At 38.1% G+C, this 25,939-nt stretch overlaps 1 protein-coding gene across 9 annotated transcripts in view; it reads left to right on the top strand.

The window, feature by feature from the left end:
- Positions 1-25,939, top strand: part of Lcorl (ligand dependent nuclear receptor corepressor like) — a 138,363-nt gene that overhangs the window by 110,599 nt on the left and 1,825 nt on the right. For 5 of the 9 annotated variants that reach the window (XM_029478131.1, XM_029478134.1, XM_029478133.1 and 2 more), the window contains one exon: positions 666-7,897. The exons of 3 other annotated variants lie outside the window; for them this stretch is intronic. In XM_029478131.1, coding sequence (XP_029333991.1) covers positions 666-5,451 — 4,786 coding nt within the window. In that variant the 3' untranslated portion in view covers positions 5,452-7,897. Of the gene's footprint in view, positions 1-665; positions 7,898-25,939 lie in introns of those variants that run through there. One more of the 9 variants, XM_029478132.1, reaches the window with a different exon arrangement.

Raw genomic sequence — 25,939 nt, 5'->3', positions numbered from 1 at the left:
GTAATACCTTTAGTTTTCCTGTGCTTTTCCATGGCTTTTAAAACCAGCTAAAAGTAGGTTTAATTTTTCAAAAGCTTCCTTTTATCTTTTATATTCGTACTAGGTTAAAATGCCTTCAGCTTAACCTCAGGAAAACATACTCTCTTATTTATATGGAACCTAAATTTGATAAGTTTCTTCATGATTATGTAAACTTTTCTTTTAATATTAAATTTCCTTTTACTACCTAGCAAAGGATTTTAAATAAAAATAAGATTTCACTCCTTATCTCCTTATTTGAATTAACAAGGACTGATCATATAAAATATGGCTAACTGTCCTACTTTATAAAAACTTTTATTTCTTCTGAAGCATTTTTCATTAAAGGTTATTAATAGTATTTCCAGAGTTGTTAATATTGCCAATGTGTTGGTGTAATAATATGTAATCATCTGCTCTTGTATTGTGAAAGCCTTTGCTTTGACTCCTGTGCTTTGTCATAGGAAATTATTACCAGTGCTTCATTCTGTTTCTGCTAAAAAATAACCAAGGTGTCCTTGCAGTTCCATCTATAGGAGTCAGGAGTCCAGCAATATCAAAATACATCATTCAGATGCTGTCAAGAATTATAACTCCTTATGATATTTTTGCTGTAATTCATTTTTTTGTTTGATTTTTATTTTTAGTTCAACTGTTGATGCAAAATCAGAGGAAGCTACTAAAATGGAAAAAGGAAAATCAGCATTAAGCAAAGTTTTGGAATCTTTGTGCATACATCACCATCAACAAGTTTTGGCTATGTTGAAATTTCTAGTCCAAGAGCAGAATGCTGCTTCTCTTTGCTGTTGTAATTCATCATGTGCTATGTCTTCAGAATCTCAAAAGCCCCTATTGGAGGATGGTTTTCATGGTCTGTTCTGTAGCTGTGAATATAGACTGGCAGAAAGAGGGTGCTTACAGAATGAGAGACAAAGCCCTGGTCTAGTGCCTCTGCCAGTCTGTATTAAAGAAATACAGTGTTTGTCTTGTCAAACTGTAACTGTTGAGCACACTAAGACAGTAACAAATAGAGGAATTGAAAACAGTTCTAATCCACACAGGTGCTGTTGTGGACAGTTAGCAAAGACTCAGTCTACAAAACCAGCCTGTCACAGTCCTCCTTTGTCAAGGGAAGTTTGTGATCTTTCAGTCACTCTTCAAAATACCTGTAGATCTCGAAGTCCCTCGCCCCCACCATTATCACCTGTGGAGACTGGAGGATTGGAAAAATGGAAAGACATCGTCTCAGAGCTTTCAGCCGTAGAAAATAACAAACTTGAGGCAAGCATTAACCAGCCTCCATCTCTTACACCAGCAGAGATAAGCACTCATAAATGTGGCCACGACAGCAAACTACATAAAACTAAGAAGTCTGGTAACACTGATTCTGTGCTCTTGGGGGCCAGTGGTAGTTATACTGCAAATCATGAAAAGGGTGAGACAGCTGTAATTTTTCAAGATTTAATGGACCGTATTAATGAAAAATTAAAATCAATAGAAACCACAGATATATCTAACCTCATAAAATTATCTAGTACTGATTGTGATTCAGACAGTGATTTTAAACTGGGAGATTTAATAACATCTCTCTTGCACAGTGCAACAGCCAGTGATTATAGTTTTATGGAATTGCTGAGTCAACATGATAAAAAGGTTGAAAATAAAATTATTCAGACAAGGTTTCGAAAACGTCAACAAACGTTACTTGCAATACACAACTCTCCTGATTCACCAGTGATCAGAAGGCAATCTTTACAGATAAAAAGAGAACTTGCCAGTTTTGATGAAAACTTTCTGAGAAGAAGGTACAGTGAAAAAAATTCAAGAAAATTATCATACAATGATAAGATGCTTTCAGTGAACAAAGAAGAATTCCAGCCTTGTCAAGAGCCTTTAAAAATTTCAAAAAGCTTTCAAAATGAAAATCATGAAGAAATGTTTACACCAAATGATGTAGCACCATCAATTCAGGTACCTCTTGGGAGTTTAGAAACTAACTTGGCTCTTGATCAATTTTCAGAAAATTTTAAAGCAACTTCATTTGAGAAAATGAGCCAAAGAAAATCACAGGAGAGAGCTACAGCTGAGAAACCAACTGTACAAAATAATAGGGAAAATACAAAACTAGAAAATACTCCAACACTTTTGAGAACCGATACTCCTCTTTTGAGCAGAACTAAACGAAATATCGTGCCTCCAGGGTGGTATTCCATATATGTAACAAACGATTCTGTTTCTAAAAAATTCCTGGAGGGCAAAAGAGTATCTGGCTCTGCACACAGAAAAGATCCAGGAGATCCAACTGAAAGTTTTCAAAATATAGACTTAAATAAAATTGCAATGAATTCTAGTTTGCAAGTTGTTGTGGAGCGTTTAGAAGACACAATAAATATGGCTCAAAGGTCTTGGACTAGTCAAGAACTATCTGAAGGATGTAAAACATCCAAAAAATTGATAGAAACAGGTGATAAAGACCAAAATGCTGGGAGAGATTTGACTTTAAGTAGAATGGCTTGTAAAAATCAGGGTTTATCAAAATCTGTGTTCACATCTAGCAGTAAAAGAAGTCATGATATGCCTGTCATGGATTTGAACAAGACACTTGATAATCCGAAGACATCACCCATTTTAGAGAAAGGTAGCTCGACAGCCATTGTTGAAAGTTTGCCAACAAAATGCGAAGGCATTGAAAGTTCTGTTTCTAACTATTCTAGTCCTATCAAACTCATGTTTTTATCTGAGATTAAAAGCAGTGAAGGTGTCAAATACACTTTAACTTCCGTCAGCACATCACAGTCAGATGCTGATTTTGATTCTCACAAACATAAAAACCGTCAGATGACTGGAAGAAAAAGAGAAACAACTGAAGATACACCAAACACTAGCTTGGAAGATTATAGTTCTAATCATGTTACAAACCTTCAAAGTGAATTGAACCAATTTAACTGTGTACATGAGGCTACACCATCATCTGCAGAGTTTACTGACAATTTAAACAATGATAAGCCACAAGAAGACCCTAAGGAAAAGTCAAATGGTGCTGTTGATTTACCATATAAAAGAAAACCGGGTAGACCTAAAAAAATTGGTCCCCAAGTTGTGAAGCAGGTTAAACGGCCAATTGGAAGACCACCAAAACCTAAAGCTGGTCAAACAAATGTCAGTGTTTCCCAAAATGAATCTTTTAACCCTAGAAAGGAAAATTCAGAGTCCTTCTTATCAGAAGTCAAAGATGTTTGCAGGAAGAGTATTATTGTCACTGTTGTTTATGGAAGGTCAAGAAGAACCAAGAGATGTGTTTCTGAAGGAAGCATGAACATCAGCAACATCTCACTGAACAGTGATGTCTCTGACTTTTCAGTTAACTCTAGTTGTCTCAGAAATACTAAAGCTCATGAGATTGGCTCTGGTGAAAGTCTGAGTGCTGGGTCAAGATTGACAACTCAAAGTGGGGTTTTTGATTCTGACTTTGAATATATTAGACCTATCAAGAGCATGTCTGTGATACCTCAGACTTCCAAGAACATTATTCGACCAAACCAAAAACCTTTATCAATTGTTAGGAAGCCTGGTCGACCTGCAAAAGTGAAAATTTCTGGTATATCTGTGACAGTTAATAGAATTTCACCTCAGGAAAGAGAAGTATGTATTAGCAGCTGCTTACCTCCTTTAGATCAGGAGATAATGTTAGAGAAAACTTGCCTAGAAGAAAAGCTTGACCAGCAGTGCAGTAATGTGGATAACATCAAGCACACCAATGTTGACATATTTAAGAATGAATCAAATAGTACTGTTGTTTCTATGCCTCCGAAACGTTCTATTAGGGCTAGAAAACCTTCTTTGCATTTCTTACATTCATTTGCATCCTCTGGCTCACTTACTTACAAAAATGCTCTCCGTCATAAATCATGTAAACTTCATTTGCATAAATGCAAAAATCCAAAGAAAAAATACAGGCAGTCAGGTTATAGACTAGCTTCCAAAGGTATCCCACGATCTAGATGTTCAAAGAAAGCAAAAAAATATTTGGAAGATAAAAAATCAATGCCCATTTCTGAAGTGTCCTTGGACCCTGTAATCTCATCCAACCCTTTACTAAGGTGGTGGGCTACTTCTGCTTCAAATGATTCCTTGTTAGAGGGATTAAACAATAGATTTGAACAAATAACAAATGCGTGGGTACAGGTGAGTAAAGATGAAGCTCAACATTTTGTTCATAAAACAGAATACACTAAAGGTGATCATTGTGAAGCAGCAAGCCCTTTGGAAACTTGTCTTCTAGAACTTGAAGTTTCACCTGTAAAAATGCTTTTTCAGAAAAAGTATAATTTGAATGAACTTTGTACCTGGTTTATGCAAACAACAGAAACACAGTCCCTTTCACTAGTTAGAAAAGCAAATGCTCGAAACCCTTTGGAAGTGATAAGCACCAAGGGCATTAAGTTAGGGGTGAAATGCTGTGGATTTAATGCCAGCCCCTTCAGGAAGCACTTTAAAAAATTTGCAGTCTCTTCTCCTTCAAAACCAGCTGGGAAATTTCATATACTACATAAAATGGTTGGCTCACCACTCTTAAATGTGAAAAGTAATTTAAGATTAGCAAGGTTGAAAAGGACTGAGTTTAAGAGTTTGCACTGTGAAAGGTGGAGAAGAGAGGAAAGGCCATACAGCCACAGAACAGTTGATTGGAGCTCAAAAGGAAGGAACTTAAGATTGTTCTGCCAGAATCCATCTTGGACTAACTCAGAGGGGGAGAAAAATGCAGAGACATCACTCAGTGGGAAAGGCACAGTAGGTAACCAGTGGGCCTCACCCCCAGAACCCAGAGTCGCCTTTGCTAACAAGAGGGTGGCAGTACATGACTTCAGAACACATGCTAGTTTAGAGAATAAGTTTAACGGAAAAGGGTGTGGCCAGACTGACTCTGAAAAGGAACAAATAATAGAAAGTGTATCTTCCCATAATTGGAGGTCAAAAACTTTAAAAGACTGTAGAATATTTTTGAGGAAGATCAACTGTTTTGAACACAGAAACACTTTTAAGCTAAATACAATAATTTATTCTCCTGAATCTGTTGACAGTGGAGGTAATCGGGCACAACCAGAAGAATCAAAGCGTTTTAGTTTAAGGTCCCATTCTGCAAGGCAGAATTCCTTTAAAAAGCAAAATGAAGAAAGAGCAAATCCCAAAGCAAATAGTCCTGCAAGTAATAGATTGACTGGTGAACTCAACCGTAGTCAGTTTAGTAAGCATGTTGACTTTGACAAGAACCCCGATAATTCTGAGGCTCTTAGCAAATTAAGCAAAAGAAAAAGACCACCATGGAAGACCACAGAAATGTCAGCAAAAAGGCATAAACGACAGTCTTGCAACATTGGACAAATGGCAAACTATTGTACAAAATCCCAAGTAGGTAAGTTTTTCTCTCCTTAATTTTAAAGTTTCATTGTAGGTGCCTTGAGTCAACCATAAGCTAGTGGGTAGAAAAGGAACAGCTAACTCCATTCTAATTTATTTCTAAAATATTTGAACAACTTAATTTCTTGGCACCTAATATGAAACTCCTGAAATTAGGTACTACTAGATGTAGTGCACTTAACCGCTAAGCTTCAGCATTCAAACACAAGCAAATACATTTAGAAGAGACATGAAGAACATTGTGAAAACAGGCCGTGAATGTATTTGGTAGGTGACTGAAAAGCTAATTAAAAATTTACTACAGGCTAATACTGGCTCAGGTCTCAAAAATACCAACCATGAGAACATACAGAAAACAGCTAAAGTGGTCTCATTTAGAGACTGTAACATTGTAATCCTAAAGTGTAAATCTCCCTCATTTTAAGCTGTTACTCTATTTGATACTGTTTTGAAAACATACTGCAAGACTGCTTATTTAGAAGGTGGTATATACTATTTTTTTCAATGATCAGCAAGTATAATAAGTGGACTTTTATGAATTAGAGCTCACTTGTGCAGATAGATATAAAGAGGAGGATTCCTTTATGGAGCTGAGCAAGTCACTGTTAGGGTCATTTCAGATTGAGAATGGAATATGAAATTAAGTGATGTACCTTATTAAGATACACTGACATTTCAAGGCCAGCCTGGTCTACAGAGTGAGTTCCAGGACAGCCAGGACTACACAGAGAAACCCTGTCTCGTAAAACCAAAGGGGGAAAAAAAAAGATATACTGACATAGCTTCAGTACTGATGAATGAGTGATAACATGAGCATGGTAGTTTCCTGAATAGCCATTTTTCATCTGCTTATTTGGTAGGTACTAAACAGTGCAGGATATTAGATAGGAGACTTTACAGATTCCATCTTCACCATGAAAGAATGCCAATTTATATATTTAGAAAAAAAGAATATTTTATGGCTGGTGTTCATTTTTACATTTGTATAACTTAGAGAAATCTTTGGGGACTTAGGGAAGTGTTAGTGTCTTACTAGAGTCAATAACATGAGGTCTCATTAAAATATTAAACACAATAATTAAGTTGAAAAGTTTTCTATAGGCTTTATGTGACCCCACCCCCCGGTCAGTTAACTGAATAATTTTAACATGCATACTCCAGTACTCTGTAACATATAATGATAAAAAGTTTCAAATATCTGGCATGAAAAATGCTCAAAGGAGGTCAAAGTAGACTCTCCATTACAAAAGGTACATGGAAACTCTGAAGAATAACTTAGGTTTGATCCTCAAGAAGGCTAAAAATAATATTATAACAGGTGCTTCATCAGGAATATACCTAATAGCAGAGTTTTAAGATTATAATTCACCTAAAATATGTGTACAAGTTTCACGAAGAATAAAATATAGTTTCATTTTATTTGTTTCATTTTCATCTCATGCTGTTACAGATTTTTCTAAAGTGATTTGCATTAATTCACTTTACAACAGAACCGTATTTTATCCTTGCAGCTTCTTACCCATTGTATTTTCCTAACAATCAAACACAATCTCAACTTTAATATTATTTTTCACCCTGTCAAATGTAAGATTCCTAAAATAGGAAGATGATGGATATTTAAATATTACTTTTGCAAATTGATTTTAAAATCCTTTGTGGGTATTTTAAAAATTAGCAACATATAAAGAATTGTTTTTCACCTTTTCCATTTTAAAATTTGCTAGTGCTGTTTGCTGTTCTGCTTGAACTTTATTCATCTTTACTGATAACTTTCCTTCTTTATTTTTAACATTTTTTAAATCGAGATTATTTTTTACAGTTATATTTATAACAATATTTGTTATGTTTATGTGATTTTTAAATGTTTCTTACAGTGTTGTTGTGGTTTTTTTTTTCTCTCATTATCTTTGGTAGTCCATGCTTCTTTTTGCCTTTTTGGAAGTAACACTAAAACTCATCATTAGTTTTATATGTGTTTTTGTTTTTCATAAATAATTAGTGACTGAAGACGTAAGACTGTTAACTACAGGACTTCTCTAGACAAATTCTGAGGACAGTGTATATTATAAATTTTGGAATATTTCTATTTGTGGAAAATAATTGTTTCTATACTGAATGTCTTGCCTCTGTACATACTAACTGTCCAAATATGATTTAATACATAAGATCTCGCTGCATCTGCTGCACTCTCTGTTAAATGTAGACATGGGAAGAAGGCAAATGCAGTTTGTTCTCAGTGTGGAAGGTCTAGGACGTTCCAGTTCATCAAAGGGAGAAAATATGTACACATTCATATAAAGTCATTATTATTATTATTACTATTATTGTAAGCACGATACTTCATGTTTGAAGGAAACAGTGATTAATGCCACAGGTTTTGCTCTTAGGAAGCATAGAAAAATAAGTACTACTGAATGCTGAGTAATATGACAGAAAGAAGATACCTGAAGGAACATGAAGGAGGGACATGGAATGTCAGATTTATCCAATACTGTTGCTTATATAGTGAGAATTCCAAGAATCTCAAATACTAGAAGGTAACAAATGGTGGGAGAGGTTCAAGTAGAACAAATTTCGGACAGAAAGTGGAGGCAATAAAGATGGCTCATTTGGAACATTGAGTAATTTCTCAGAGCTAAGGTACAAAATAGAGACTGCAGTGGTCAGTCAGATATAAAATATCAAAAGACAGAATCACTGGGAAGGCACTGCTCAAATGCTGAGGCAACATCAGTTAATTGCGGGGGTTGGGGGGTGGTCTAAGCCCTAACAAGAAAGTAGGAAAGAAATTTTACAGAAGTCTATGGAATAAAATCACATTTTTCCCCCTCTTCTCTCATATAGTACATCCCAACAGCAGTTTCCCCTCTCCTGACTCCTTCCAGTCTCCTCCCACCTCCTCTCTTTCAAAGATACTCCTGCACTTCCCTTCAGAAAGAAAAAAAAATGTGCCAGACTCCCAGAGACATCAAGCAAACACAGCATAACAGGTTAGAATAAGACCAGGCACAAACATATCAAGGCTGGACAAGGGAACCCAGTAGGAGGGAAAAGGTCCCAAGCTCAGGCAAGAGAGTCAACAGTAGCTCCCACTCCCACTGTTAGGAGTCCCACCAGAACACCAAGCTACAGGACCATAACATATGCAGAGGACCTAGCTCAGCCCCATAAAGTCAGGGTCTTAATAGAACACGGGAATGAAGGGAAACGTCCAGAACTTTGCCTTGAGCATCAAGAACATTGCAAGGGGTTTGGTTTTAGCTTTAAAGGTTTAGATGAAATTAGTATGATTTCTTAATAAAAAAGATGTCAAAGAAGCCGGTGGGTAACGTGAGTCCCGTACAGAGATGAGGCTTGAACGGAGACAGATTTGGCAAATCTGAGAAGTCACTAAAGTAGGAGAGATTCCTCAGTGTAGGATTGCAGGGTCCTAGGATTCTAGAGTCACCCCAGGATGCAGGAAATAGGTGTGCATGAAGTGAGACTGATGAACGTAGACAAAGGATGAGAGAAGCGGGCAGAGACTGGAGGAAAATGTCTTAAGAAAGCAGTGTGCTTCAGTCAGTCATGATGAGCATTGAGGTGGCTCCAGGAAATGCAGCAGGAGGTCACCCTCATGCTGAGGGAGGGAACACCTGTGTGGAGCAATAGTCGAAAAAGCCAAGTCCAGTGCCAGATGCTAAGTGCTCAAAGAGGAAGTAAAAAAAAAAAAAAAAGGAAGAAGAAGAAGTAGCTGTGAGTGGCCAGGAGTTGGAAAGGCGGGCTGCATCTGCTTAAAGTGAGCTTTAAAAATGTCCAAATGTCAAAGCCTGGGAGAAGGAAAAAGGCTGAGGGGATGACATGTGAGGGTATTCCTGAGACAGGTTATTGAGTATGGATCTTCGGGGCTGGGGCCGGGAGGTTAGAACTTGTTCTCGACCAAAACTTCCTGTTTCTCTTAGAACTAAGTGGGGGAAATAATGTTTCAGAATTTAGTCAGTAATCCATGGAGTGGGGTGGAGATCTTGAAATATTCAAGTTCATATTTTTATGAATCAAGAGGTAATCTGGGTCTAGGAAATGACTTAATAAAATATCTACTATGTAAGCATGAGGACATGTATTTGTAGCCCCAGACTCCATGTTAACTCTGGCCACAGATGCACACATCTGTATCTAAGTGTTAAGAAGGCAGAGAAGGGTGAGTGACTGGAGCTCACTGGACTCCTGTCGGTCTAGCCAGATTATGAGTTCCAGTTTCAGTGAGAGACACTGTCTCAGAAAATAAGGTGGAAAAGTGTTAGAGGAAAGTACCCAGTGTTGACCTCTACCGCCACATGCGTGTGCACAAGTGTGTACACTAACCCACATCCGCATGCACGTACTACACGAACATGTCCATTACACAGATCCACAGACGATGCACTCTCCAGTGTGGTAGAACTAGGAAAGAGGAGGTTTGAAGAGCTGTCCCCAGATCGACAGAACTGAATAGTTGTGTATTTTACCTCAGAATACCTGTCAGAGTGTACATGGCTTCATCATGTGTGTAAATGAGAAGGCTAAAGAGATCAGTCCAGTGTGAACAATGTTCTGTGGACTATAGGGAACTGTATGATCAAACTCAATTGCTGCTACTCTCTTCTAAAAGTATAAAATAGACATGAGAGTTGGATAAGGAAATGAGCATTTGAGGAGATGTAGTTGACATGTATAATACAGTGTTCAAGCTTGAATGCCAGGCCAAGGACATGATAGGCACACTACCACTGAGCTAGTGCCCCAGCTTTAAAATGGGCTGTGTGAAGGGTGTGCTGAGGCCTAAATATACTGTAATTACCAAACAATAGTCATACAGACATTTGTTAATGTTCATGTTTCTCAAGTCCAGAGCAAACATGCCTGTTCCTAATTGGTAAATATCTAATTGGTAAGTATTCTAACTTTGGATATATGTGAGGAACTTGGTAAGACTATACCTCTTGTGGACTTGATAATACTGTAGACTCATTTAACTCATCCTAAAATGTTAATTTTCTTCTATAAATAATCAAAAATTTGGATTGTCATATAACTTTCAAAATATTCAATTTGTCAGTTTCTATTTTGTCTTCTGTTCTGAGAAAGTGACTGAAACATTCCATGTATTTTGGCTTCCAATGCTGCTTTTTACAAAAATCTATCACTCCTGTGTGATTTTGAAATGATCAACCCCTTGCGCTACCTGAGACCAGGGCTGAAACTGTAACCTACCCTCTCTCATCCCCTTAGAACATTCATTCACTTTGATGATTGAACACAAGATGTTCTGTCAGATTCATGGGACTGAGGTGCATCATTACAGAGTAGTATTAGATAGACACTATTATAATTTATGTTATTCCTCATCATAATTGTCACTTAATGGAAAGAATGCAGAGTGGATTATTGTAACTTTATTTTGATGGAGACATATTCCTACATGGCTCAGTCACGTAAGCTGCACTTTGTATACCAGCATCCACAGGTGGATTCCGAGGAACATCGGCTGCAATGACAGACACTCTTATGTTCAAGGTACTCTCCACCAAATGTGACTGGAGTGGTTTGTTCCTCTTGTTTCCCCTTAGGCACAGTTCCTTCTCAGCGTGGTACATTGCAGTTGCTCAACTTTCTCTGTCACTTTCTCTATCCATACTTGAAAGCACTCCTTTATAGAGTTTTCTGATAAGAGTTTCAGAAAAGAATGTGACTGTAAAGATACGTTATGTGCTGTATTTAGCCCTGTTCTGCATAAAATAAAAAGTCCAAATGACAAGGGCTTTGTAACATGCCACAGTAAAGGAATGACAAATACTGTTAAGAACAAGATAATCACATTCTAGTACCTGATTTTGCCTTTTAGATGTTAGCTCAGATGACTTTACTACGGCATTTTTGATAGATCATAGCTATAAAACATAAATTTATGGCTAGTTAAATAAAAGATCAAAGTGATTTTTGTTCATTCCCAGTGCTGCAGCTACATCTTCCAACAACAGTTGCTTTAGCTCTGTGGTTGTGTCACAAGAGCAGTGTGCATCCTTATCCACCCGCATGGGGCGGGGGTGGGGGGGGCGCTGTGGACACCAGGTTTTCCATTTTATAGATCTGTATTCTCTCCCTTCAGATTGTTAGCAATGTTTTTCTAGCTGGGGTAAATTCAAAGGTCATCCTCCTCTTTGATGGCCAGCTGCTGACATCTATTTGCAGCTAATTTCATTGTTCACATCTGCCACATATGATCTTGTTGTCTCACTCATGCCTCAAGTAATCTCTGCCTTTTGTATTTCTTTTCTCTCTTCCTCCTTCTCCCCCCCTCTCTTTGTTTTAATATAACTTTCTTGAGACAGACATTCTGCATTACACAGGCTAAGTTGAAACCCTGCCCGTGAAGTGGCTGTCGTTCAAAACATGGTCATGGAACCACTCCATATCTGTTTCTTCACTTAAGAATTCAGTATTTGAACTGTAGACATGGCTCAACAGTAAAATGCACTGGCTGTTCTTCCATAGCACCCACAATTCCCAGAACACACATGAACACCCATACGAATAAAATAAGTAAAATCCCCTCCAAAGAGAGGAGAGAGAAAGGCACAGGGGAGAGGAAGGAAGAAAAAAATATGAAAGAAGGAAGGAAATCCAAATTCAAGGGGGGTTTCTGGTGCTCCCCTTGCAAGTGTGCTCAATAGCTTGTCTTTTTCCACGCTGATCTAAGAGTAATAACAGTAAAAACAAAGAACTCAGAGCTCTTTGTCCAGCCCCCCTACTTCCTCGTTCTTTCCCTTACATTTCTAGACCATAATAAATAGTTTTCTTCACTGTGCCTCTGAGCATCCTAGGATCACAACACTAAACCTGATGCAGTTGCCTCTTGATGCTTTATACCCCTCCCTCGCCCCCCCCCCAAAAAAAACATGGTAGGTGTCCAAATGATTTTTCCCCACCTCCATTTTTTTGTTTATATTAGTTTAATTTTCTGCCAAACATTGACTTCCTCCTCCTAGTTCTAGGCAACACTGGGAAGTTCATTGTTTATGTTGTGTCTCTGGGATAAGAATGTAGAAAATTTTGGCTATTGGAAAACTGAAGATGAGCCCAAGTTTGAGGCCAGGCTGGGCTACATAGCAAACTCAAGACCCAGTCTCATAAACAAGTTTGTCTTCTCTATGCTAGCCAGTATAATAAAAGATTTATTTATTTGCTTTTATTTATATGAATATGCTGTAGCTGTCTTCAGACACACCAGAAGAGGGCATCAGATCCCATTACAGATGGTTGTGAGCCACCATGTGGTTGCTGGTAACTGAACTCAGGACCTCTGGAAGAGCTCTTAACCTCTGAGCCATTTCTCCAGCCCCAGCTAGCCAGTATAATAAATGCACAGGAAACAACAGGAGGTGAAACCAAATGCAATTTTTACTTTTGTTTTTACATTTATTAAATGAAGCAGACATGAAGCAAATTATTTCAGAACTTACTCATAAGCTCTCAATTATTGTGTTGTGCTTTGAGAGTTTATTATACAAAGACTCTGCCTGATCCAGAAAATGCGTATTACTGAACTTCAATAGTATAATTGGTACTAATTAGACCAAGCAACAGGTAACTAGTGAGAGCAGGATGATTTTCCCAGGAAGTGGATGGGGAAAATTGAAAAGTTCTGCTAGGTTACAAAGAGAAGGCTTCGCCAATGTGTTTCTCAAGTCAAGATAAAGAGGGAAAACAAAAAACAAAAAATAAAACCATGATACTAGATATGGTTACATCTGAAGAATAGATAAGGGGTCCTCGATGAGCCATGAATTATTGTAGGTGACTTGCCATCATACACAGAAGATTTAGATTGCATATGACTAGGATAACTATATGATGATATCCTAAAAAGGTCTCAGATTACATTGTGAAAATAGTCATATAGGACAAGAGTGAAAACATAGAGCCTTGTGGTAGTCCAGACAAAATGTTTCTACTGTAGAACAGTAGGTCAGAGTCTGTAGCATGTTATTATAGATACCAGAAGTACTTATCTAAAGAGATGATTGGGTATCATCCACAAAGTTGGATTCAGCAGGTGTGGAGTGCAGCAAGTGATGCTTATGCTGATGATCCAAGGGCCTCACTTTGAAAGCCACTGGCCTAGAGGGTAGCATTAAAGAGATGGGAAGATGAATTCTTCACTGATGTTAGCATGGCAAGTTTCTATCAAAATACTTGAGGTATATTCAAATTTTGCTGATATATTTCTGTTAATTCAAACTAATTTGTAATTTTATAAAAAATCATTAAATTGCAATGAATTCACAAGTAAAAAGATCATGCAGCTAGATCAAAGTGCCACAAAAACATTTTCCCATCCCCAAACTCTATGTTTCAATGAACTTCACAGTTAAACGTGGCCATTCTGAAGCCATGAAGCTTGGCTTAGCTTAGGCTTTTACACTTTCACTACCAATTACATTTTTTTTTTTTTGCAATTATCTGCCACAATAAAAGAAGAAAAAAGACATATTGGAGTTGAAACCAGAAAAACAATTAGCTTTAGATATCTTCTTCACAACTCATGTGTCCTTTGCCTGCATCTTATGTTTCCTCATGTAATACTATCCTCCTTTGAATTTTTTTAATTTAATCTACCCTATGGATTATTTCAAACTTTGTTGTTCAGTTTACAAATAGTTGAGACCTTTATTGAAACCTTAGTGATTTCTGATTTATTTGTGGCCTTAAAGAATAATTTACATCAATCCAGTCTTTTTTAATCGACAGATTTAGTTTATATTGCAGGATCTTATTTATTGCATCTTATTTGTTTACTTACCTGTTGGTGGTCATATGTGCATATATGGTACATAGGAAGATCAGAGGACGACTCCTAGAAGTCAGATCTCCCCTTCCAACATGGAATCATACTCAGCTCATCAGCCACCCATGGAGCCATAGCCTTAGCCTTCAGGCTCCAGAACCCATTTAAGTATTCTAAAATAATCCCTGTTTTTGAAAATAGTGTGGAGGCTACATCTGTTAAAGGCCCTGTGAATGCCAGTAGTCCAAGTTGCTGAATGACCCTACTGTTGTCAGTTTACTCACTGAATTTCAGTCTTGTCTGTTCCTTAGAGAAGCATTATCCTGCAACACGGATTGGGGGTATTCCTTTCTTTCAAGTCTCACTTCATGTATTTTATAGCACTGTATTGGGTGCATATATAATTAGAATCATTAACTGCTTTATTGATTTTTTTTAATTATGGAATGACCATAATTCCTAAAAAACCCTGTATTATAGACTCTATTTTATTTTGTAATGATCATTCTGACTCACTTTTCACTATTTGTATGGTGAAAAGTGTATGTATTTGTATCCTTTCTGTAATTTCATTTCTTACAATTATGATTTTATGTTTACTTGGGTTTTTCCTAAATAGCATATGGTTGAGGCTTAGGCTCCCCCTCCCCCAATTTGATACCTGCCTTTTACTAAGCCACTTATATTTCATGTTATTATTAATATGATTCAGTTTCAATCAACTGAAACATTTTCTATTTTAGCCTAATATTTTTCCCTCAGGGTCTATATATTTTAATAGTCTATTTAGTCTTTTAAATTACTCTTTTAAAAAATGGTTGCTATACTGGACCCAAGCTTGGAAGCCCAACTACTTGGAGGCAGAGGCTAAAGAATCTCAAGTTTGAGGCCTTCCTGGATAGCTCAGTGATGCTCTTTCTTGAAAATTTTTAAAAAGGGCTGGGGATATATTGTAGCATACATGGGTGACACCCTAGATAGCATCACCAGGGCCACAAATACAACTTAAAATGGAGCTATTAGATTTACACTATATATCATTCTATCACCTTCAGATACTCACTATTCACTTCATGAATAATAAATTTTATTACATTTTTACTTCCTTCCCCAAGTCTTTTTGCTGTTGCTGCCATATATTTTATATCTATAAATATATAAATTATACAAATACTATTTCAGGAATACTAATTCCACTATTCCTATTTTTTCTTTAAACAATATAGTTTTGCATTTTCTGTTGCTATAACAAAATATGTGAGGTGGACACTTTATAAAGAACAGAAATTTACCTCATCTTGACTGAAATCTAGAGATCAAGCAGCCCCAACCAACTCTTTAGACTTCTTCAAGGCAGGGGCCCCAGAGTCAGAGGCAGAAAGTGAAATGCCTACCTAAGACAGGTGGGTCTTGTAAAAAAAAAAAAAAAAAAAAAAACTACATGAATCACGTTTGAGGATAGTGTCATCCCACTGGGCAACAGAGCGGGAGGTTCTACCACCTTCAATACCATGGCACTTCGAAAGACATGAACCCGTGGGGGACACACAAGCCACATCCAGTCTGAAGTGCATAGTCATCTTCCAAGCACGTTTTAAAAAATATTTTTTCCTTTTCATGACTTCATTTTTGTGCTTTTTAAAAAATAAGTCAAGTTTTCCATCTAATATCATTTCATTCTTCCTGCATCTTTTTCTTGAGTTTCCAGTAGTGTGGTTCTGCTGTGGGTTATTTTCCCTCATCCTTTTCTTTTTATGTGACATTCCTTTTCAAGGGTTTCAAGGGGTACCTTGTGAGCTGGGCAGAGAGATAGACACCTGTATCCAGCTTAATGTGGGAGGCAGAAGGACCATGGGTTTGACTTATTCACAGCCACCCTGAGCTACTTTAATAACACAGGTGCTGGGGGGTTTTGCTCAGTGGTAGAGCACTTGCTGAGCACGGATAAGGCCTAGAGTTTGATCCCAAACACTACAAATAACTTTTTTTTTTATTAACATGGATTTCAAATTTGGTTGATTTTAGTCTTTTAAAGGTTCTTTTTACCTTGCTGCTCCTGAAATTACGTCTGTGACTCTGGTTAATTTTATCTCCTGCATGTTAATTTTCCCCTGAATTAGCAGTTTGATCATGAAGATTCTTAGCACAATTCCCTATTTCCTCTTAGTATTTGTTAAGCACCTTGAATGTGTGAGTTTAGTCATTCATAACCATTGTTCTTCAGTAAGTATCCATCTGTCTTTACTTCTGTGATGTGTGTGTCATATGTATTCTGCCCATGTCAGATACTAATTTCAGTAGTTACCTCTCTTCCATTGTGGCTAGTATTAATCATGTATTTTTCTGTCATTGACAATTCTTAGTTAATTGTCTAGTCTGTTGTCAATACTACCCAGAATGTTTCCCACTTTGTGGATTATGTGTTACATGTAGTTTCCACTACCCTGCTTTAAGCTCCAGGTGGACCTCACTCACAGCCCAAAGAATATTGGATCTGCAGATGGAAGAGAGAGAGAGAGGGAGAGGGAGAGAGGAGAGAGAGAGAGAAACTCGATTTCAACCTGCCTGATCGGCTCAATTGCTGGGCACTTCTACTCTCCCACAGCTAACATGCCCTTCCCAATATTCTTTACTCTGCACCTCTTAATCTGCCCTTAGCTTAGTGTCCTGGTTACCTTCTCCTGGTTCAAAACCCAAAACTGCCTTCAGCTTAGTTGTGTTTCTAATCTCCCACCTGGGAAAGTAGCCTAAGAGCTCCTATGGCTGGTCTTTTCTCCGACCAAAGCATGGTCAAATCCCTTTCTGCATCTCTTGGCCTGCCTGAGGGGACCTAGAGGTTGCACCTCTTTCCTTCCACCCTGCAGCTGGCCACTGGCATCTTTATTGTTCAATCAAGAACCAGTTGGGGAACAGGACCTTAGCATCAGCAACTCTCCCTACAATTATGCCCATCATCTCCAGTTCAGACTTGCTATTTGTGCTGCTCATTTCCCACTGTATTCTCCACTTGAACTTACAGAACTTATATTTTCAATACCTGTATTGTCATCCTTTTGTGCTTTGTAATTTGTATTATCTGTCCCTGTGGAGTGAATTTGTGTTGTTAGGAATCATATTTTCCTGTTTTCATGCCTACTAACTTGTATAAAATGTGAGGCATTGTGAGTTTTAAGTTGTTTTGTGCTGGGTCTTTCTTTTCTTCATGATTCTTTACATGTTTTGGACTGTTACTGAGAAATGCTTTAATCCTTTCAAGTCATCTTTAAGCATTACTAGCAAAAGCCAGAGTAGCTGTTAGTCTACAACATTTGGTAGTCAAGGGATGGTTTTGCTCCACAGACGACAATTTTTGACACATTTAAAGGGTGCTGTAGGCATCGGGCAGATAGAGGCCCAGAGATGTTGCTAAACATCTTACAGTAGATAGGCTGACCTTCACAATAAAGAATCATGTGGCTAATAATTTTCACAGCTTTGGTAAAGACTCATGCTCTTCTCTTCACATCACCATGTGTCTAAACACCTGGGAACACCCAGTAGTAAATATTCCTCTTCCCAAAAAATTTCTCTCAGCAGCTTTCAACTGTCTCCTGTACTCAACTACATCCAATGCCTCCTGGGTTCCTCTTCCCATCATGCAACATGGAAATCTGCCAGGTGTCAAGCCAGTTGTCAGAAATCAGTTATACCGCCCTGCCCTGTATATTTTAACCTTTCCTTTCAGCTGTTTCAAAGCTAGAAGGCAAATCTGGTTCCTATTACTTTATTGTGGCCAAAGCAGATATCCCAGATTTATTCTTTCAGCAAGCATTTGTCTAGTTTTTATGTGGTAGATACCGGAAAGAAATAGTGGACAAAACAGCAAGGATCTCTACTCTCATATTTGTATTCACTGGAAGAGCAAAAATAGAATCAAGCTGTGTTGAAGATGTTGAACTCTAGAATGAATTTCTTAGGGGATAACTTTGGGTTTAGAGAGGGAAATCCTTTGTGATACTGGGGGTTAAGATAGCACTTACAAACACAACAGAATGGGTTAGGATCTTGAAGGAGACCTTGCAGAGTGAGAAGCAAACAAAGCCTGGAACTCACCTTTGAGAATCTCAACCTTTATTTTCCAGATGAAGTGGCTTACGGTGGGAAAGGCAGCAAAGTAATGTGTCTGGTCTTAAAGGCCTAAAACTATTTCAGGAAGAAAGATGGGATAGCTTGGTCTCCTTGGGTTGACACAAATACTACAAACTTACTGCTTAAACAGTCATTTGCTTTCAGTACTGGAGGCTGGGGACCCACAACTACCAGCAGGATTTGGTTTCTGGTGACTGTTTCCTGGATTACAAAATAGCAGCCTTCTCACTGTGCTCTTACATTGCAAAAATGACTCTGGTATCTCTTTCCCAAAGGAAGATACTAATCTACTCTGTACAACAGATTTACTTACTTTCCAAAGGCCCTATCCCTAAGGTGAAGGCATAGCAGAGACCATCAGTATTGAATGGTGAGAAAGCAAGATGAGACATAAGATGGGAGTCATCAGTGCAATCATCAGGAGTGATCTGAGTCAGAAGTACTATTTTCATGGAAGCCAGATAGGTTATTTACTGAAGACATGAGAGGATTGTAATCCAGGTGCAGGATTATTCATTTAAGGCACCTAAAGGATTAATGAAGAACGTGAGTTACGGTAAATTCTTGTTCAAGGTTAAAACTGCACTGACTCAAACCATCTTGGTGAGGATCTGATTAACAAATGATCTTTTATGAAATACCCAAGAGCACCGACACCCCCTCGCCATTAACACTCAATCCCAAGCATTTACTTTACTCATGTGTCTGGTTGACCAATACAGAGCCAATGTTTTGATTCTGGTTTTGCTCCCTCACTGGTACCTGGCTTTTCTCCCTGCTCCATGAGACCTAACACCCTCCCAGTAGGTTTACCTATCAGTTGCTATCACCATTGCCAACAAACCACTTGACAGCAGTAACACTGGTGATTGGTTATAGGGAGGGCAAAAGGGTGAAATTAGGAACAGGTAAAGAAATTAAGCTATGAGACCATTTAGTTTGCCATAAAAGAAATATTAGGATCACTAATAATTCCTGAGAAAGCAGATGGGAACAGAGTACAAGAAAACTAAGTCATGGCAGAACCTCAAGCTAATATTATTTTAAACCCCCAAACTTTGTGTTTCCAGAGCCTGTTTTACACACCAAGTCTAATTTGTGCTAGTTATGTAATACTGGGTATGGGGGCACTATTGGAAAGCACAGTTGATCAGGAGCCACACCTTTAAAGAAAATTTCCCTCAAAAGCCTCAACTGTCCATAGTCCTCAGTTATGCGTAGAGATTCAGGATTTTTTTTTTTTTTAAATATCCAATCACACCCAATCTTCTAGGCTTTGCCAGAGATCACTAGAAGATCCCTAGACTGTGGAAACAGCATCCCAGGATCTGAGATCAAATGGTTTATATGAGAGCTGTAACTTAACATCTTTGTATCAAAGATTCACCCAAAACAAAGACCTGGTCTTTGTTTAGGAGGTGGCTAACTCTGGCATGGTTTCAACTCAGCCAGAGGTTCCTGGACCCAAATAGGCAGTAACTGTAATTGGATACTCACTGAATCCAGAAGAAATGTTTCTAGCAGAGGATAGAGGAAAGAAGCCATCCCCATATGGCCAGAAAATACCTGGGCCACCAACGGGGTACTCACTTCTGGGTTCAGCACTGATAGTTACTTCTCTACTGGTGAAATTAGCTAGTTCAAGCCATTGTATTAAATGCAGGCTCATTGGGAAGCTACTCTTGGGTGATGTCTTAGTCAGGGTTTCTATTCCTGCACAAACATGACCAAGAAGCAAGCTGAGGAGGAAAAAATTTATTCAGCTTACATTTCCACATTGCTGTTCATAACCAAAGGAAGTCAGGACTGAAACTCAAGCAGGGCAGGAAGCAAGAGCTGATTCAGAGGCCGTGGAGGGATGTTACTTACTGGTTTGCTCAGCTTGCTTTCTTATAGAACCCGAGACTATCTGCCCAGAGATGGTACCATCCACAATGGTCTAGGCCCTCCCCACTTGATCTCTAATTGATAAAATGCCTTACAGCTGGATGGATCTCATGGAGGCATTTCCTTAAGGGAGGCTCCTTTATGATAACTCCAGCTTGTGTTAACACAAAATCAGCCAGTATAGGTGAGTTCACTGGCCCCAGGGAAGGAGGCCAGAGAAGTCACTTTGGGAAGGGAAAGAATGAAGAGGGGAAAAGAGAAAGGAATAGTGTGCACAGAAATAGGGCAACTTCACTGGGAGACCCAATTGCGTGGATTATATAGGGATGAGACTCTGCGGGAAGGGCAGCCCAAACCCCTGGGCTGGAAACAGGGCTGGGGACAAGGTATGTCAGGTAGAGACTGAGGGATGCTGGGAGAACCTGGAAGCCAAGTGTGTTTTGGTATCTAAGATATCCACCTCAGTCCCTTATCCCAGGATCTGAAACCAAACATGAACCACTTCCCCTCCATGCTACCATGCTGACAGGCTTGATTTTGTGTGGAAAAAAAAACAGCGAGTACTGCAGTCTTGTCATGTCCAGAAGATGCTATTTGACTCTGATCCTCCCCAACCTCTGGCTTAAAATTCTTCCCCCTCCACTTTCATGATGCCTGCTGAACATTACAGAGGTAAGAGTTGATACAGATGTCCCATTTGTGGCTCAACACTCAACAGATAGCTCTTCTTTGCAGTTTAACTAGTTATAGATTTCCAAGTTAATCACTGTCCACAAAGCAACATCTCTGATGTGGTCTGAGAGCTGCAATAATCAAAGGGTAGAAAAGCAAAAATTTAGAAAGCAGTGTGATATTATATCCATTTACTGGAACAATAGTCGGTTTACCCATAGGTCCTGTGAGCTACCTCCCCATGGGTTCTTGATACAACTTATAGTAACAGATGTTTCCTCCTATGGATTAAACCTTAAATCCAATCAGCAAATCCATAGTATATGTGCCATTATTGTATCCATGTGCATAGCCTGCCACACCAGTCATTATATTTCACTGGGTTCAGTTGGGTAAAACTTGATAACTATCTACCACTACCACCCTGTGCAACCAATAGTACATTCCAGTAAGAGCGAGCCAGCAAGAAGAAAGCATCGTGGTCAGTACTAAGTTGATATCTCCATGTCCTGTGGCCAATGTGTGGTCTTCAGCAGTGTTTATGGCCTTGCCATCAAGTTCTAGTGGGCAACCAACAGCAATGACAATAGTCTATATGGTTTCAGGAGGGGAGGGTTCGTTTAAGACACCTCATAGCAACAGCTTGAGTGGGGAGCATCCCACACCGGCAGTGGACTTTTTATAAAGCAGCCCATGGCGTCTAAGAACATATTCCCTGTGTAGGGTAACACCAATTCAACTTATATGAACATGTGTATGTGTGCTTATAAAATAATAGGTTTCCTAAGTCTTTCTGAACGATCTTTAGTATTTCTTATCCTCACTACCACCGTCTCTAAGCTACCCTCCTATCCCTCTTCCCTTTCTCTTGATAACAACTTTAGGTCCCCCACATTTAAGACCCTTCTCCCTGCACCAATACTCTTTCTAACTTCTTCAATCTTACAAGTATTCCAAATTAAATACACAAGTCCAAAAATTTGACTGTAACACAGATGTGTTTGCTTTTCTGGGTCTTTTACTTCACTCAGCAGAAAAGAAAACCAGTACATTATTCTAGATTTCTTGTAAATTTCCTTACTATCAGTACTATGGTTTACTAGTATGACAGGCTTTGTGCCACCTTTATATCTGAAATTCTGAAAGACATTTCTAATCCTTGGAAAAAATCATAAATCTAAGATCCTTGATTTTTGTGTTTACTTAAAAAGTGGGTATTATGTAAAGAAATGGGGTCTTCTTAGCTCATGGTCCTGAAGATTTGAGAGCATGGTCTTCATGGTCTCAACTAACATGGACTTGAAAAGGGGAAAGGGAGAGGAGAGGAGACACTGAGACCATGAAGGAGCCAGGCTTGTTCTTTTAAAACAGCCAGTCTTCCATAAAGCCTAATGCACTATACAAGATTAAGCATTAATCTCTTCAAGAGAGCAATCAGGGCTCAATCATCTTCTACTAATCCCTACCTCCTAAATATCCTGTCATCTTTTTTCTGCTTTAACTATCTACACTTTATAATTCCTTGGTGTTATTTCAGTGGAAATTTGTACTTGAAATTGGGACATTAAAGAAAAAATTATCTTTTCAATAAGCCAACCAAGAAAGCTTACTCAAATTAGTATTCAGTCACACTGGCAATCCCAAGTACAAGATCTTATGGCTCTCTTGTATTTGATTCCCTTTAGCCTCCTTGTATTCCATTACCACACAAGCCTTACCTAAAGACATACAGAAACAGATCACACATGAATCGACCACATTTTACAATGAGAGAAAACATTTGCATCCTTTGATTTTAACAGGAGTAACATTAGATCACGTTTATTGAGGAGTATTCTGTATATAGTCAGTGGCCCAGAAATTTTACATACAGCCTGTGCTTGACATAAATACACTTAATCATCCCATGAAGTGGACAGATGAAAAAAGTGTGCACTAGGCTAAGTATGGGATCACAACTAGAGTTCTAAATTCCCTTGCCCTAAATTAAGATCTTCATCCTCCAAGACCTACTTCAAATGTTTCTAACCTTGGCCTTCCCACTGGGCTGCCGTCCTCTTGCTTCTCTGGTCCTTACTAACATACTGCATAGTTTTGTTTTGTTGTCCTGGTAAATCATGAACACCTTCTCTCCCTGTGTCCTTCCTGAGCTCTGAAGACAGACACCACAAGTTTTACATTCCTAATTGACTAGATCTTGGTTAAGGTTCTGCAGTCACCCTATAGACAGCAGGTGAGCACCTGCTGGCTCCTCATGGAACGGAAAAGCTTTCCTTTTCCTACCAAAATCATACTCAGGCACACCAAAAATCCTTCACTTGGTTAACTGCTTAGTAAATCAGAAATGTGGGACTACACATCTTGACAACTTTATATTTGGATAAATATAAATCCATGGAGACAATAAACTATAGACTCAAACTTGGCCATATTAAGTATTTAGAATATCTGTAACACTTTTTTAAAGCAAAGTCATTTAATTGTCCAGAATTCATTTGTTCAGCTAAAATCTGATGCTGCCAAGCACACTATAGTCATTACAAAATCCAAAAACCCAGCTTTTCTGTGCAATGATTTCTGAGAGAATCATGGCAGAATTAGAACTAAGTTAGTAGATAATGAGATAACAGAGAAAAGACTTTTCATACAGAGCTTGTCTGGTCTGTAACAAGTATTCTATAAATGATATTTTCAAATATGTAAATCACATGAAAATTTACTGTTTCTTTGAATACTGTCTAGCTAACAAAGTTTACTGTCATCACAGTTCTAGAAATGTACAAGCCTGAATTAGTTTAAAGTTAGATACACTAAATTTTCTTTATCCTTAGAATTATCAAGTCATATCACAAACAGTTGAAATTCCATGACCCTCAAAACACAAATGCATATACATACTCTGTAAACTGTCTTAGGACCCAAGAGATTACGAATCCTGAAATAGCATAAGATGCCTACATAAGCACCTGAGAGTGTATCCCTGTGTATCAGTCAACCCCCACCTCCAGCTAGGTTGACTGCTTTGGCAGAGAAACCTGACTTAGGATAAGGACCTCCTCTAGATTCCTCCTTCGACTGGAAGAGTCAGTGCTACTCATTTTAGCTGATACATAGCTCCATAGTTTTTAAAGCATTTTAAATTGCTCACAAGCTTAAGTTGACAAGGTGTCATCTTTTTCATACAAATAAAAATAGACAAGGATAATTTTGCTTTTATAATGTTAAGGACTTACAATTAGCATCTTAAGAACTTTGTAATAGTTTTAAGTACATGAATTAAACATATTAGTATGCACATTAACATTACTAATAGGAAAGTGTTTACTTCTTGTATTTTTTCACATATATAGTTTTGTGCACCCTTTGTCGTCTCTGTAGTAATAGCACTCTAGAAAACTAACTTAAAAAAAACTTCCTTAAAGTACTGAAAATAACATACTTCTGAAATATTACTTTCCTTAGATAAATGCATCATTGTCAAACAACACTTAATTTGTGGCCATGACTTGTTTTTCTCTTTGGCAGCCCACTCCCACTCTACAGCTTGCCTTATGTTCTCAGAGAGATGGCTGTTACATACTTGCTTTAACCAGTAGTTCACTCACTGACACTTGTCACTCACTGACATACATCAGTTGCCAAACACAGCATATCTGAAGTTCAGTCCTCACCCAGTAACACAACAAAACAGAAAACAAAATCCTCTAATTACAAAGAAGTGGTTTCTGTAGCTAGAGATGATAGTTTAGCAGTAAAGGGAGACATATTCATCTCACAGAGGACCCAAATTTAAGTCCCACACGCAAGTCAGGCACCTCACAAAGAACTGTAACTATTTCCAGAGAATCTGATAACACTCATACATACAAAACAAAACATAAACATAATATATAATTTAAACAAAATTACAGGTTGTAAAAATACTATTTTTATTTTTCTTAAAATTAGCAGCAATTCTTTTTTGAGGTTGGTTTGTTTGTTTCTGAGACAGGGTTTCTCTGTATAGCCCTGGCTGTCCTGGAACTCACTTTGTAGACCAAGCTGGCCTCGAACTCAGAAATCCATCTGCCTCTGCCTTCTGAGTGCTGGGATTAAAGGCATGCGCCACCACGCCCAGCTAGCAATTCATATAGTAAGAAAAACACCACTGTCTCACTAACTTGGGAAAAAAACAAACCATGAAATAGCCCACGCACCTCAGTGTAACAAATAAACCAATTTTTTTTTTCAAAATTTAACATTTCAGGTAATTGTCATTTAGATCTGTCATTTATTATTTTAAATTTTTAAAAATATTAATATTTACTAATTATATCAGTTTTTGCTTAATATTTTTATGACTAACAAGCTAACTTATAGTTGTTATTTTGTTAATATCTAATTATATAGATTGAAATATTACATAATTTAAATTTTATTTTTGGTAAAATAGAGTAGAAAACAACTGTGCCAGGAAGGGGAAAAAAAAAAAGGACAAACACTGAGACTGTCAGCTAGTGTTGGTAAACATAGTGTAGGAAGGAAGAAACTAACGGAAGGACAGATGGATAGGTAGGCAAGCAAAGAAAAGAAAAAAAAAAAAAGAGTTGTATGTAATCAGCAAGCGGGATCCTGTAGGTGCTGCCTGTGTTCCTGTGGTAAGCTGGCCACAAGAGAAGATTGGATGGACAACTCAACACTCTCCTACCAAACAGGCCTATTTTTTTGTCTACTCTTAATGATAGTCCACTAGAAAGGGAACAGAAGCAGCAAGAAAAGAGGAAAAATGATGTTTCTAGTTTCACACCAGTTACAGTATGACATGACTCGTATTTGTTCTTAAATTTCAGAGACTCAATTTATCACTGATGAAGACCAGTGTTTCCCATTGGTTTATATCATTACCATATCTGCCTTTTCCTGCAATTAAAATGATTACTTACTGCATGTGAACGAGCTTAGAACACAGCAGGAATTAACAAATATTCATTCTCTTAAAAGTAGTTCTGATGCTAAAGGGTTGAACCTTGC

The sequence above is a fragment of the Mus caroli genome, chromosome 5 (genome assembly GCF_900094665.2).
Source record: "Mus caroli chromosome 5, CAROLI_EIJ_v1.1, whole genome shotgun sequence".
Classification (NCBI taxonomy): Eukaryota; Metazoa; Chordata; class Mammalia; order Rodentia; family Muridae; genus Mus; species Mus caroli.
The sequence above is the reverse complement of the archived record's forward strand: the minus strand, read 5'-3'. Positions and strand labels throughout refer to the sequence as shown.